At 34.2% G+C, this 16,592-nt stretch overlaps 2 protein-coding genes across 2 annotated transcripts in view; both read right to left on the bottom strand.

The window, feature by feature from the left end:
* Window positions 1–16,592, bottom strand: part of LOC142358604 (protein FAM76A-like) — a 606,005-nt gene that overhangs the window by 430,583 nt on the left and 158,830 nt on the right. The gene's annotated exons all lie outside the window — the stretch shown is intronic.
* On the bottom strand, window positions 12,529–14,779 carry LOC142335234 (protein downstream neighbor of son homolog). The gene has a single exon (XM_075383634.1). The coding sequence runs from the start codon at window positions 14,420–14,422 to the stop codon at window positions 12,665–12,667; it is 1,758 nt and encodes a 585-aa protein (XP_075239749.1). The 5' UTR covers window positions 14,423–14,779; the 3' UTR covers window positions 12,529–12,664.

The raw sequence follows: 16,592 nt of genomic DNA, 5'->3' as shown, positions 1-16,592 counted from the left end.
CTGTAACATCTGTAAGCGTGGGGTGCAAATGGTCATGGGGGGGGGAACTAGCCCCATTATCCATTATGATTGCAGCATTTATTTACCAACTTTAAAACTACTTTGCACCGATTTGTTTACTACAAATCTTTCCCGTTAAAACGACCCCCAGCCCATGTCACTTGGGGGTGCATAAAATTTATAGCAGAAATGTGTTGCTTCTTTTTAAGCACCTAACAATGTGCTTGCCTGTAATTTGCTCCTGGGGTGAACAAAGGTACTACTGGGGGGGGGGGGGGGGGGGTTAAAGTGAGGAGGGGGCACAATGGAAAAGATCCACTGCAAAACTCACATAGCTTTGTTGCTTTTTATGTAGAAAGAAGAAGAAATATACTGTTCAATACAATCTTCACACACTAAAAATTGATGCTAAACTTTACAGTAACTTTGCAAAATTTAAAATTGAAACACTTTGAAAAAATGCTGGACGCTGCCTAATAAATGTGTTGATGTTTCTCCTAAAGTTTGTATTTGTGTTGTGTTTTAGTTTCTGCTGAATTTTTGTTGTTTCACTGCCGAATGCAATGTAAGTTATTTTCAGGTAACCACACCTGAACTTGTTCAGGTGAAAATTTACCTGAAAATCAGTTCAGGTGTATTTCAGGTGCTTTTACACCTGAACTTCACCTGAACTTCTAGTTACCTGAACTTGGTTCAGGTAAATTTACCTGAACTTTTTTTAGTGTGCACAACATTTTCACGTAAAAAAAATAAATTGTCAAAACCCCAAACCAACGGTTGGTCAAAACTATAGGGAAATAACTCTTCTTTCTGGATAAACTTCCAATTACGTGCTTGAGAAGTGATTGTTTTCCGGTTCCTGCCATTTTTTAAATCATCACTTCTCAAGCACGTAATTGGGAAATTTATCCGGCAGCATAATAGTTGCTAACACAACCACAGCATCGGCTTTGTTCTGTTTATTTTTAAAAATCTTTATTGATCACGAGAGCTGTAAAAGAATCAATAATTAGCCGTCTTCGCCATTAGTTACAAAACTTACATTACTCACTAGATATTCTCATTTGTCAGTGTTATCTTACCATGTTTGAGGATAGAACCGAGTAATTGTGTCTCGAAATTGACAGCTGGCAAAAATTCCTTTCTGGAAATATTTCGGTTTACTAACCGCAATTGATTTTCTAATGTGCGAAAAACGGTGGAAAAGAATCAAGTTTGCTTACAAAATTTACTTCAGCCATTCACGAAAACGGCCAGATTCAAAAGACGAATAACGATCGTTTTTTTTAAATTTTTCGCGAGCTCTTTCTCTTCACTTTACGCCCTTACTGTTCGGTATTTCAATGGATTTTTGATTTAACCAAAACAGAAAAACGTTATATTACATGGGAATCGAAAAGTTCAGTACAAGATAAATTTCTATAAAAAAAGAAAAAAAAACATTTAATGTCCTTTTCATTGAAACCTTAACTAAAAATTTAAAACAATTTATTGCCTTGAAATTAGTTTGTTATTTCATTTGCCAGAAGCCACACCAAAAGAACGATTGTGATAATAATATACGAGAAAAGTACAGAAAACAAAATTCTTAGAGAAAATAAAAACACCGAAAAAATCTCTTTGGTGGCTCCAAAACAAACTATTTGGTGTGAAAACTAGGGCATCTATATAATATACTATTTAAATCAGCGGCAAAATGGAAGAGTTGTTATATTTTTTTATTTTCAGAAAGTTTTTTTAACGAAATTAACTTAATGTTATATATTCTGTGTGCACCAGCGCATAACCTCATATCCCAACTCCAGATTTCATTTGAAAAATAAATTGACTGAGATCTCAATGAATTAAAAAGGGGCAAATTTAAGACGAGAACAAAACAATGCGGTGATGAAAGGAATGTGTTTTTTCGACTCTATATTCTGTTGACTGATCCTGATGAATCAAGTGGCTTTAGAAGAGTAACGCTCCTTTTCCCTCCTGCAGAACACAGTTTAATTCAAATGTTTTAAAACTAAAAATGATTACTACTAAATTATTTCAGCTTTAAACAAAAACACTCAAATCAAGAAAAATCTTGGTAGTAGTAGAAAATCACATTTTTTCTTTTAAATGTCCATGCTATGCGTTATAAGCCTTCCGCATTGTAGCCTTAGATACATTAATGTGTTAATAAGAGATAAACAACAGAATTGATTAATTAATGGATATAAAACATTCCAACAGGAAAAGCTTTCACTTGTAGAAAGAGCGAAAAACGTTTTAAAAGACGTTTTAAGACTTACATTAACTTGGAGGTTTACCCTAGTGAAACACTTTTTTTCATTTAGCCATCCAGCTGAATGGGCTTTATACAGAAAGTCTATGTTTTCACTGCTACACAAATGATAAAGAGGTAAAATTTTGAGGTGCGAAAAAGCTCTTATCTAATAGTTGCGTCACAGTGGCCATAATTAAATGAACCAGTTGTTTAAATATTCTCTACAAACAAGATTAGCCAATTCTGACATCTATTTGAACCTCATAACATGAAGAAAGAAATAGTCATATGAGAAATAAAACATCGAAGAATGATATCTTCAACATTCAAATATCTCAACTTATGTTTAGTTGTTCTTATAACGTCCTTTCTCCAGTTGACTTAAACAAAACATATCCAAAACTCAAAATACAGAATCCACCTGCGTGGTGTAATTATCATACTAAAAAACTTTAATGTATTGAACAGTGAATGATGAACAGGAAAGTTTTATGGTTGTTTGGTTTGAATTGTTCAAAATCAGAAGTTGCTGAAAATTAGATCAAATGAACCAAAAAAAAATTTTAAACAGTCGTGACCCAAAACATGAAAGTTGACAATGATCAGCTCTTATTTTTTATGATTGCTTCTTTTTCGGAAAAATTTTTTGAGAAAAAAATCAACTGGATCATGAGTCCAACTGCTTAGCAAATCCCTATATTTAGTAAATATTTGGTCAGTGGGGCATTTTTTTAATGAGATCTGGTCAAAATTAGATAAGATAAAAACTGCGTCTTTCATTTGCTTTCTGCTTTAGTGTGTAAAGTGATTGCTTCCTTTTTATTTCGCAAATTACTGTCTCTTTGAAATAAAATTTCCGTGCCACTGATTGCTCTCTGTGATCTGCAATTTTCTGAGGAGCTGTTTTGTGTTGCAAAATAATTGACAATCCATGTGATTTAATATATGTTTAATCCTTAACGAAATGAGAGTTGTGTTTTTTTCAAATGTCATATTAAAGAAAGATGTAAACAACGTTGATTCAAAAATTCTTTCAATTCGAGTTTTGCCAAACTGATAGTCTAAAGAGCTTTTCTCGCAACACCTAATATTTTTCTGAAAATTCAGACGTATGTTGGTACATTCTGCGCTACAGTCTCGCACGAGCCGCCTTGTTGGTAATTGTAATAACAAAGGGACCAGCTAAATTTTTAGTTTTTGAAGTAAATAACCACCACTCTTTTATGGAGAGACATATTATTAAGTCATGATTTCGCTCATGACTGAAAATCAACCTCAGCATCATGTTTGCCATGCCTTCATCAAATTTAAATTTATTATGGGAGAGTTTGATCAAAGTTCTTGTTAAATGTCAGGATCTTTTTTGTCCGCTAACAAGATTTATGATGAAAAAGATTTCAAACAAAGTGAGATTGCTCAAAAATATGATCACGCGGAGAGAACAACTGAACTGAGACACGAGTTTTCAAATAGAGCACTGCTGATATTGAACAAAAGTATGAAATGCAAGGGAACAAAAGGAATAAACATGTATTGGCTGAAAGGAGGCCAAAAATGCCAAAAAATTTAAAAGAACTTATATAGACAGAAATTATATAAAATCTGTAACAATCTACTGGGCAAAAACAAAGAGCCCGTACAACCTGATAATGGAGTTTTCAAATAGAGCACTGCTGATATTGAACAAAAGTATGAAATGCAAGGGAACAAAAGGAATAAACATGTATTGGCTGAAAGGAGGCCAAAAATGCCAAAAAATTTAAAAGAACTTATATAGACAGAAATTATATAAAATCTGTAACAATCTACTGGGCAAAAACAAAGAGCCCGTACCACCTGATAGTGGCAAGGAAAAAGATTCAGACATGAATAGACTCTTTGCTAGTGTGGGTCGCTCAGTTAACAATAAAGGTATGATTAAGTTTCCTTGAAGTGTAGGTTCTATTGTTTACTTGCCAAAAATGTGCTAGAAATATGGGATTAAGTTTGTACTCTCGAAAGGAAAACATCTACGGGAGACATTATAATTACATTAATATTCACAGTTTTATAGAAATTGTACCGGACACTTTTTTCCTACTATGTTATTCAATATGAATATAAAACGCGGTTTGTCTCCTAAAGATTTCAAATTTGCACAATTGTTCCAATTGGCAAATAGGGAGCCAAAGAAAGCTCTGGAAAATATCAAACTGCTTTGTTGTAAGCAACAATAAGCAAATCTTTGAGAGAGAAATCCACACTAGAATATTACATTTTTTGTTATCTTCTGTATTTTTGATGCAATCTAAGGTGCCGAAAACAATACGGCTTTTGAAAAAACAGTTACTGTTGCGATTGATGAGATGCTCGAATAAATTTTTATCAAAAGGAAATGTGATTCCATCTTCCTAGATCTAAAAAAGCTTTCGATACAGTTAACTTAAAATTGCTTCTGAAAAAAAAAATTGAACGCAAGCGCTTAGGGGCAAACTACTGCAGGTAATGAACTCTTACCTTTGAGAGAGATAACATTTTGTAAAACTGATTGGCAATAAATCTTTGCATAAAAAACCGTTTGCGGCGTACCACGGGGATCAGTTTTGGGACCCTGGTTGTTCATCATATACCTTAATGATTAACCGAGGTTGTCATTGCATGAATCTCTTAATTATTTGAGGAAAATGCCTCAGTTATAAGGGAGAAGAACTGCTCAAAAGATTTTTTCCTAGAAGATTTAAGCTAAAAAAATGTAGGCCATTTGTAATTAATCTCTATTAATCCGGTAAAAACAAAACAAACAAAATGTCAATACAACAAAAAACAAACGTGGGGAATATGTTTATAAAGGACAGCAAGTAATTGAAAAAGCGGAATCTGCTAAACACCTAGGCTAAAATTAAATTTATTATTCATGAAAAATTAAGCTTTAAAGAACATATTTAGTTGTTAAGCAGAAAGAAGTCATGAAAAATGTGAAATGATTCCACAAATGAGCGATGTCTTAAAACGTGACAATATTCGGCTTTCTTATAGCTGCTATGGGATACTAAAATATGGAAATTCTTCAAAAATTGTTCAACAAACCAAAAAAAGACAAAACGGATTATTCGAATGATTTTTTTGTCAAAGGAACAAAAACATTAGTGCAATTCTGTATCACATTTTTATAGTAGTTTAACATTATGTGAAAAATTTGAGAAATTTAGTGGTAACGCAAATTCGAGATGAAACTTATGGCTTGATAGAAAATCCTGGATATATAAAACTTTCAGCTCTAGTTCTATAAAAGATCGATGACAGTCAATATAAGCTACAATCTGATTTTAAAAAAATGGTCTAAAAAACCATGTTGCTGTTGACAAAAAAGAAGTTTTTAGTTGATTGCATGATTTTTGGGATGATTGAATATTTGGCAACTTCGGATTTGTTGAAAATGTGTCCGAGTGATGCATCTATTTAAAAAGAAAGCACCTCGAAAATAATTCAAGATTAACTGCTGATCCTGTAAATCGTCAGTTCAACGGTTTTTGTACTGTGTCCCTTAATAATTAAATTTTTATTTCCATTAAATATTATTATTACCGTTACTTAAGTTGTTACTTGACTGGCCTCAATGATTGTAATATCAGACCTAACAATTATTTAAGGGAGAAGTTTGGCAACTGAGGGTAAAAACTTCTAATTATTTCAGCAGCCCCTTGTCTTGTTTCTTAACTTGTGAATAAATTAAAGCTGCAGGACTGTTTTGACGTTGGCATTTCAAAGTTAAGAAGAATAACTGTTCGTCAGCAACCAAAAATCTTGAGATTATCAGCGACGTGCAACCCTTTTTTCATGTTGAGGGTTCAAAATTGAGCACATCGTTTATTGAAACTATCTCTGAAAGCGATGATTTCTTGAAAGCGATGATTGTTCCGACTCCACTTTATGCGGGAGCATCTATATGCGCAAAAAGCTTTTAACGACGTAAAAAAGCTGATCTAGTGTAGGATAGGTTATTGACTAACCTTTTTCTTTCTGTTTATCGAGACGTTATCGGGGTTTAAAGTTTTGTGAACATTAGGCTTATTTCCGTGGCATTTGTTCACTAATAATTTTCCAAAATTTTGGATTTTTTTCTTATTTTTATTTAAATTTTGGACCATTGAGTTTAGAGTTTTTCCGTTATTACTGTCCAATTTTGGCTTATCGCATAGTCTGAAAGAAGACAACTGCCAAAATTTTATCATAAAAGAAAAAAGAACGTTTTAATTTTTTACATCTTTTGGTTTTATGAATTCATGACTGTATGCCCATAAATTTTAAGTGATTTTTCATGGTCTAGGCGCTATTTTCTGTTCTTTCTGATGCTTTATTGTTTAATTTGAAAAGTGAAAGGTACTACAGGTTTTTCGATGAGACATAAAAGCCCTTTTAAAATATTTTCAGGTTATAGTTTTCAGTTTTCGAAATGCAAAATAGGTTGCACTGGGTTCTCTGTATCAATTGGTATCAAATTAAGCTAAAAATAAGAATATAGACATGTAACAAACGAGCAGCCTACTTAGAGTGGAAACCCAGACAGAAGATGAACAGTTTTCCACAAGCAGAAGTAAGCTGAGTCACGTTAATCTGCTCAACTTGCTCATCATGCTTTCATCAATTAAACAAAAATGTGTGCTGTGACTTTAACTGTTTTAAATAAGGTTGAAAAGATTTTTATGAGACGTAAGTTACTTCTACAGAAAATTGGCTATATTTACGTTTTCTCCGTGAGTGCTTCTTCCATTTTTTAAAATTCAAAGCAAACGGAAATCTTGTTGGTTTTAAAAATGGCTGAAAATGCCTCATTTGACGTGAATTTCTGTTGCAGGGAATTTTGCCTGTGCGGACAAAATTTTTGTTTATTTTGAATTTTATAGGATGCCAGACGTACTTACAGCGAAATTATAGATAGAATTTGGCCAATTTCTATAGAAGTTTTAAGTTATGTCTTGCGAGAAATCTTTTCACCATGTATAACTGCAACTTGTTTGGACTTGTAAAATTTGAGAAAAACACTTAATGTCCTAACAATGAAGTGTCCTTTACAAATGTTGTGCACTAAAATAGTCACTCAATTGGCAGCTAAAATAGGGCTAAAATTAGAAAGACTCATGAAGCACCAGGAATATTCAACAGAAAATAAAAAAAAGGCAGCTTTTGTTCTCAAAAACTCTGTTTTATTGTTCTGGTCCCAAGTATCCAAAATTTGACCAGCTAAATTTCATTAAAATCATTTAATGTACAAAGAACCATAAGATGTCAGGTTCAGGTATAACCTACGTGCTCGTAGAAATTGGCAAATTATTTTGAAAAGTTCGCTTATCTTTGTCTTTCCTAAATAAAAAAATTCAGTAATATACTTATACCTAATACTGGCTCCGCTGAATCAATTAGTCTACGAAATAGAACCTTTTTCACACTAAAACATGTTCAAGAGTCAAGAGAAGCTAGCAGGAAGATGAACGTGGTATCTCATATTAATATATTTTCTTTCTCTAGAAAAATTATTTACTATTTAGTTACCAGTTTTTTTAGTTACAGTTTTGGAGTGATCTTCGGTATTATATTCCTTCAAGAAGTATTTTAAGAAAAATGAAGTTAAAGTATTTTCTTTCCTCTTTCATTGCTTCGCTATATCGGAAAAACACTGGCTTTAAAAACAATATAAGGAAAATTTAAAAGTGAGCAAGAGAAAACCATTGAAATAAACAAACAACAAAACTAGCCTAGTGAAGTCGAAAAGATTTCACGCAAAATATTGAAGCGGCAAAATGAGGTAAAGCGAAACAAATATTTGTTCGACCAAGTAAAAAATAAGTCCTGACAAAACCCAAAATAACAGTTGTCACAGTTGTCATGAAGCAAAAACTGTTTTATTGTTCTGGTCCCAAGTATCCAGAATTTGATCAGCTAAATTTCATTAAAATCATTTAATTTACAAAGAACTATAAGATGTCAGGTTCTGGTGTAGCCTACGTGCTCGTAGAAATTGGCAAATTATTTTGAAAAGTTCGCTTATCTTTGTCTTTCCTAAATAAAACAATTCAGTAATATACTTATACAAAATACTGGCTCCGCTGAATCAATTAGTCCACGATATAGAACCTTTTTCACACTAAAACATGTTCAGGAATCAAGAGAAGCTAGCATGAAGATGAACGTGGTATCTCATATTATTATATTTTCTTTCTCTATAAAAATTATTTACTATTTAGTTACCAGTTTTTTAATCACAGTTTTGGAGTGATCTTCGGTACTATATTCCTTCAAGAATTATTTTAAGACAAAGGAAGTTAAAGTATTTCCTTTCCTCTTTCCTTGCTTGGCTATATCGGAAAAATACTGGCTTTAAAAACAAAATAAGGAAAATTTAAAATTGAGCAAGAAAAAACCATTGAAATAAAAAAAATCGGTTCTGTCTTGGGAATAAGTTTTTTATAGAGCTATAATTAATTTTTTTTAAAGATATTGTTTAAATCACTAAATTTTTTCAAAGTAACATTGATAGTTTTAAAAAATTACATCATTGAAACCATTCCCGAAATATCGCCGAAAAGCCTACATTGAGCCTGAAGTCAACTATTTTGATTTCATTTTGTCGTTAGACACACTCCTGTTTCTTAAAGAGAAGTTACAAAGGCTAGTAACAATAAGCCTTAGAGATAGAAGAGTTTTAAACTTAGAGTTAGAAGAACATACCTAATGCATCGGGCATCTAAAATTGCGCTGTAGGGGCTTATCCCGTCTCCAATATTGCTTTCATTTGTTGATTTTGTACCTTTTATATTGCTTTGCTGAGCAATTGCTGTATAAAATCACTTTGAGCAGAATGAACAAACAACGAAACTAGCCTAGTAAAGTCGAAAAGATTTCACGCAAAATATTGAAGCGGCAAAATGAGGTTAAGCGAAACAAATATTTGTTCGACGAAGTAAAAAATAAGTCCTGACAAAACCCAAAAATAACAGTTGTCACAGAATAATTTTTGAATGGATTGGGAAAACCATTTAGAAAACAAGCAGATAAAAAACACGACAAAATAGTAAACAAGAAAATATCAATGTTACTTTTTCAAAGCAACATTGTTATTTTTAAAAAATTACATTATTGAAACCATTCCCGATAGATCGCCGAAAAAGCCGCCATTGAGCCTGAAGCCAACTATTTTGATTTCGTTTTGTCGTTAGACACACTCCTGTTTCTGAAAGAGAAGTTACAAAGGCTATTAACAATAAGCCTTAGAGATAGAAGAGTTTTTAGCTTAGAGTTAGAAGAACATACCTAATGCATCGGGCATCTAAAATTGCGCTTTAGGGGCTTATCCTATCCCGTCCCCAATTTTGCTTTCATTTGTTGATTTTGTAACTTTTATATTGCTTTGCTGAGCAATTGCTGTACAAAAACACTTTGAGCAGAATGAACAAACAACAAAACTAGCCTAGTGAAGTCGAAAAGATTTCACGCAAAATATTGAAGCGGCAAAATGAGGTAAAGCGAAACAAATATTTGCTCGACGAAGTAAAAAAAGAGTCCTGACAAAACCCAAAATAACAGTTGTCACAGTTGTCATGAAGCATCAGGAATAATCAACAGAAAATAAAAGAGACAGCTTTTGTTCTCAAAAACTGTTTTATTGTTCTGGTCCCAAGTATCCAGAATTTGATCAGCTAAATTTCATTGAAATCATTTAATTTAGAAAGAACTATAAGATGTCAGGTTCAGGTATAGCCTACGTGCTCGTAGAAATTGGCAAATTATTTTGAAAAATTCGCTTATCTTTGTCTTTCCTAAATAAAAAAAAATCAGTAATATACTTATACATAATACTGGCTCCGCTGAATCAATTAGTCTACGATATAGAACCTTTTTCACACTAAAACATGTTCAAGAATCAAGAGAAGCTAGCAGGAAGATGAACGTGGTATCTCATATTATTATATTTTTTTCTCTAAAAAATTATTTACTCTTTAGTTACCAGTTTTTTCTCACAGTTTTGGAGTGATCTTCGGTACTATATTTCTTCAAGAATTATTTTAAGAAAAACGAAGTTAAAGTATTTTCTTTCCTCTTTCCTTGCTTGGCTATATCGGAAAAATACTGGCTTTAAAAACAATATAAGGAAAATTTAAAATTGAGCAAGAAAAAACCATTGAAATAAAAAAAAATCGGTTCTGTCTTGGGAATAAGTTTTTTATAGAGCTATAATTAATTTTTTTAAAGATATTGTTTAAATCACTAAATTTTCTCAAAGTAACATTGATAGTTTTAAAAAATTACATCATTGAAACCATTCCCGAAATATCGCCGAAGAGCCGCCATTGAGCCTGAAGCCAACTATTTTGATTTCATTTTGTCGTTAGACACACTCTTGTTTCTTAAAGAGAAGTTACAAAGGCTAGTAACAATAAGCCTTAGAGATAGAAGAGTTTTTAACTTAGAGTTAGAAGAACATACCTAATGCATCGGGCATCTAAAATTGCGCTGTAGGGGCTTATCCCGTCTCCAATATTGCTTTCATTTGTTGATTTTGTACCTTTTATATTGCTTTGCTGAGCAATTGCTGTATAAAAGCACTTTGAGCAGAATGAACAAACAACGAAACTAGCCTAGTAAAGTCGAAAAGATTTCACGCAAAATATTGAACCGGCAAAATGAGATAAAGCGAAACAAATATTTGTTCGACGAAGTAAAAAATAAGTCCTGGCAAAACCCAAAAATAACAGTTGTCACAGAATAATTTTTGAATGGATTGGGAAAACTATTTAGAAAACAAGCAGATAAAAAACACGACAAAATAGTAAACAAGAATGTCAAAATACCGCATGTCAACGAAAACCACTAGCGAGAGAGCGAATTTTTGTTCAAACACCTTTCCTCGCTCCACATTAAAAATAGAGCGATAAATGTCACGCCGCAACAACACTCGCTTTTTCTCCCCGCTTCCTGTTTCGGCTTGACCAAAATCATCACTTCAATTATACTTCAATAATCAAGAAAATGGGTGAACAGATCCAAAACATAGTTGGCAGATTGCCAAAAAATAGCCGCAATAGCTTCATAGGTCTGCAGTCTCAAAAAAGTAAAAAAAAGACAGACCAAAGAAATTTATTCCTTTCATTAAGGGCTCAGATGCTAAATATTGACTAAGAATCTGTATAAATTACTGCCGTTTCTATTAGCTCATTGTAAATAACCTTCAATTAGAGTCATATATACACTCACTAATATCTTTGATTTAAAGTAAAGAAAAGTCAATTTCAGAGTGAGGAAGTCACTTTTGAAAGTGAGGTAAGTCACGTGTGAACAATAACTTAATCACGCGAATTAACAAAAAACTCGCTCCACTAAGAGTGAAAAATGACGTCACGCACGCAGTTCAGTTGAAATTGCATGAATGAATGAACAAAATGCAGATTTGAAGTGATTGTTACGTCATATGGTCGTAACAAAAATCTTAATAAAAAAGCAGGACAAATCCTGAGGTATAATTCAAAGAAATTTCATTTACTAAACAAAAAAACTAGACCCAGAACTGACTGTGAGTGAATTGGGAAAACCATTTCCAAAAAAAATCAGATCAAAAAATAAAAAGCAGAAAATCGAAGTTAAAATGCCGCATGTGAACAAAAAATCACTAACGAGAAGGCGAATTTTTGCTCAAACGACGTTTTCTCACTCTACTTTAAAATGAGAGTGAAAAAATTTACGCCGCAAAACCACTCGCTTTTTCGCTCCTGTTCTTGATTCGGCGTGACCAAAATCACTACTCCAATTTGACTTCAAAATGTGTGAACAGAGCTTTAAAAAAGACAACGCCCCAATACAATTCAAACTCTTTGAATTGTAAAAAACCAAGAGGAAAGCCAATAATAATCTCAGCTATCGCTTCGTGGCTATTAAAAAACAAAGCGCCCCAACGACTTTGAGATGAATTTTTGTTGCATTAGCGAAAGTAGTTAACTGCTGTTTCCGGTCCAAATAAAAATTCTTTGACGCAATCAATTCTCAGGCAAAGTCAATTGCTTCTATCTAACGCGAAGCAGCTATTAATGCATAATGAGATTTTGATAATGCAGGGAACAAAATTTTCAGGTTTTGAAGTTATTGGTTCTGAGAGGCAGATGTCTTTAGTGCCCTACTTCATGTTGCTGTCGTCATTTAGAAAACAGCGGCCATGCCCAAAGCCAGAGCTCATTAATTAATACAGCTTTATATATGGAAAACTCTGAAAGAGCCGGGTCCTCTTAGCTTATCTCATTGAAAAATTGCTAGATAAAATTTAATTATATCTAATTCAAAAACAAATAGTTTGCATTTCAAAAAATTTATAGCTCACGGCAAAAAAGAGCCAAAACAAACAAACATGAGACAAAACAGTGCCAAGAATGTGTAAGTTTTGTTTCAGTTATCTGCAAATATGTGAAAGCTTCCATTCGAATGTTCAATGCAAGAAGAGACGTTGTGATTCTTATCAAAAGCATCTGAGTTCTCCGCAAAACTCGAGTAGGACTCAAATTTGGTTTCAGATCCCATCAAATGTTGAATTTTGTACATTAGTGTATTGAAAACTCCAGGTAATATTGGTCCGTTGTAAATTTCAAAAGAGTGCTCATTGTTTCGATGAGAGGCAACATCGTCAATCTTTGAACAGGTTTTCTTGTAGCTCCTCACTTTCAAGCTTAGCTGTTGCAGAGTTGCCCCTGAAAAGGGTTTTGTACTCAATATAGTCGGGGGCAGTCCTGCCAATGACCCACTAGAAGGAATGAGCGATTTGAAATTGAGGAGAAAGTTGAAAAACTGGTGAACAGATTCAGAATGAATGACAATAGATGATTGTTTTGTATAGTCATACTTGTGTTCATTCTCAAATGATTGTGTTGACTTCTGAGACGAGACTTGAACTCTCTCCGCCCCAAGATTGTGCAACCAATCTTGACAAGAGGCTTGGTCCTGCAGGAAGTCGTCACTGTCGTCACGTGAACAATCCAAATTATTTCCAATATCTAAACCCTCTCCCTCATTCTGTCGACTTATATTTGCGTTTGAAGTTGTGCACTTTGAAAGCTGAGTGGTAAACACGCTGTCCAGGTATGGTCTGGAGAACTTGATATTCTGCTTGACCAAAGTGTCCCTGAATCCGTTACTTGTAGGGACGATATGCACGTTGATAACCCTGTTCCTTGAACCCAAGTTTGCTTTGCTTTCAAAACACATTGTCATGTTAGACGAACATAAATAAAACATCTCAAGGTTACCGTTACGCAGTAAATCGTACGCACTTTGGAAGCTTACATTCCAGGCTGAACAAATGTCACTTTTGATTTGTTGAGAGAGAAAGGACGTACTTTGTGTATTTGAGGAAGTGCTTTGTGTATTTGACGTGTAACGGGGAAACAGCTTCAGCCATGGAATAAAAGGGTGCATCCAGTACCCACAGTTATCTGACAAATCCCTCTCGTCCAAACTCAATGCCAGATCCATACATGGTTCGAACACATGCTTCGTGTTCTTCAAATGCAACAGGGGTTTCTCGCAAATAATCTTTACTTTGCTCCTCAAACTCAAATGTCGAGGCAGAACTGTGAATGAAGTTGTAACTGCGGGGGTACTATTGGCACTGTTGATTGCTGCAGTTGAGGAAGAAAATTGCTGGCTAAGAAAGGTAGGAGTTGAAACATTCAAATGTTCTGCACTTTCACTCAATGAAGTTGATAGCCGTTTTGGCTTTGGAGACTCGTCATCAAACAAACTGGGAGATGTGGACCCAACATTGCACTCCGTCTGAACGGATTCTTCATCAGGTACTCCACTTTCAACATGCACAGACACAGGTTGATAGGTTTCATCAAAATGCCTCCGCTTGCTAACAGCAAAGCAACTGAACGGATTTTTCCGTTTAACAGAAACTTTGCTAAAGCCTGCCGATGGCTGTGGTTGACTGCTTGCGGACAAACACTCATTTTCCTTTTCAGCTTCTCTCCGTTTTTCAAATTGGGCTGATTGAGATTGTATCAAAACATTTGTTTTTATTTTGGGATTTTTGACCTTGAAACGTCGAGTTTTCCAACTAGGAGAATAGAGAAATCTCTTGGGAGATTTTCCGGGAGTCAACGCTCGTTTGAATGCTGGTGAGAATATCTTCTTTTCAGGGGTGCTCATTCTCGCGTTCTCTCATAGAACTAGAAAACAAACATTACTCGTATTTCTAAGGCAGTATATGACTTTCATAGCCGCGTGCTCAAACCCAACTATCACCTACCCATTTGTTTCTTGCTAACGGCGAATTTTCTAATTGTCTTTCCAATCATAAAAATGTCTCGCAAGTCCTCTAGAGGATCCCAACCTGATGGATAGCAGGCAGGAACACTCTTTTCAAAGCTTCGGCCTCAAAGTACGCTCATAATTCGCTTTAAATTGAATTTCAATTTGCAGTGGTGAATTTTAAGTATTATAGCAAAAAAGTGAATAAATGTACTCGGCAAAACAAACGAACGCGCAATGATTCAAAGCATAAGATAGAAAGCATACAGCAGTCCTGCAGCATAACAAGACAGCTCGTATGAGACTGTGTGTAGCACAGAACATTCCAACACGTCTCAAATTTGAGAAAACTTTTTCGTTGTTCTGTGAGGAAAAACTCGTTCCACTGTCCACAAACAATTTGAGTTAGTTATCAGAAAATAAGTCAGTAGTTATCAGAAAATTAAATGACTGCTACCGTGATGTGGCACGGGATCACAGGATTCCATTCGCGGAACACAAGAAATTCAGAATCAGACATATTTCTGCTGACAGAGTACACCCAAATGCCAAGTACATCAGAGAGTTAGCATCTGATTTCCGAAATGCTATCAAAATACACAAATTATGGTACAGGTAATAGAGAGCTCCTTTTTAAGCTACTAAGTATCTTTTATAAGATCAATTGTATTTTTAATGCCTGGTTGGAGCGGAAGAAAAGATTGTCTTGTTTATGCTCGGCTAGAGCAGAGGACATTATGTAAGTTAAAAGCCGAAAAACTTGGTTGGAGCTGAAAGGTATTCGCTATATCGGACGTTTCATATTTTTATTGGATGGAAGTGGTGGACTGTGCTATAAACCAACCACTGAGCTGATCAGCCCACCTTTGTGCCGAGAAGAGGTGGAAAACCAGAACTTAAATTATCTAAGCAAACGACAATTTTCTCAAACAAACTGGATGCAAAAAAACTTACCCACAGATACATGCAAACCGTTGAAAAGGCCTTAATTGTTAGTTTTCGAATTGAAAGAAACCAGGAGATAAAATTAAACATTTAAAAAGAATTTACGTTTTAGCTTCAAGCAGTCTAAATTCTGTAAAATAGGAACGTTTTCTGTTTAAAAAAATACACCACCGAATTCATTTCATTTCGTGAAAAACTTGTCCATTCTAATCCATTCTGTCCCATCCTGATGGGAAGCACAGTAGATTGTGAATTGCAGAGAATTTCGGGATCAATAAGAAAAACACAAAAATTGACCTCAATTAGGAACTAAGACAAAAGAACAGAAGCCCTTAACTAACTGAAAGACATGATTTTTAGGTTATAATTAATTTACCAAACTTGGTTTCCCCAAGCTTAGTAAGTCCCTAACGGGGCTTGAATTTGATTTCCCTCAAACACTGTCCATCCATATGGGTATGATTTGTAACTAAAACTCTTCTTAGCTAAATCAATTAGATATTCTTCGACTTCTCTTTTGAAGTTGGGAGGACTTGAATGTGTTATAGTTGGGACAATCACAAAATACAATCGTATTTTGTAACTCGGTAGAAAAAAATACATCGGCAACGCTGGCGATTACATTCGTTTGAGTATAAAAAAAATTTTCTCGTTAGATCGTGTTTTGGGATGTCCATTTCTTATTTGCCAAACTTGATCTGCCTGAAGTGAAGATTTCTTGCCAACATTTTGTTTAAAACCAAGAGATTCAAAAAGACAAGTTGATGTGATCAGAAGTAAATTTACTGATCAAAGACAATCATTGTACTCTTTATCAGTAAAATGACTGTTTGATTGAATCCATTTTAAACTTTCTCTCTGAAGCCTTTCCATTTGCATGGCGATAGTTTTAATGGCATACCAAACATTTGATTCATAAAACAAGACCGATATTAGGTAAGTTTTGACTAGATTGCATTTTACTGACATTTTTGTTTCGCTTGGAATTGATATCTTTAGATAAGCCAGCTTCTGATTGGCTTCTAGTAGAACAATACTTAGATGATAACCCCATGATAAATTTTCTGAAAAATATATGCCCCGGTTTTTGAAGTGCCTTTACTGTGAGATGGTTTCATTGGTG

This window comes from Convolutriloba macropyga, chromosome 2 (genome assembly GCF_964194025.1).
Source record: "Convolutriloba macropyga chromosome 2, txConMacr16.3, whole genome shotgun sequence".
NCBI classification, from domain to species: domain Eukaryota; kingdom Metazoa; phylum Xenacoelomorpha; order Acoela; family Convolutidae; genus Convolutriloba; species Convolutriloba macropyga.
The sequence above is the reverse complement of the archived record's forward strand: the minus strand, read 5'-3'. Positions and strand labels throughout refer to the sequence as shown.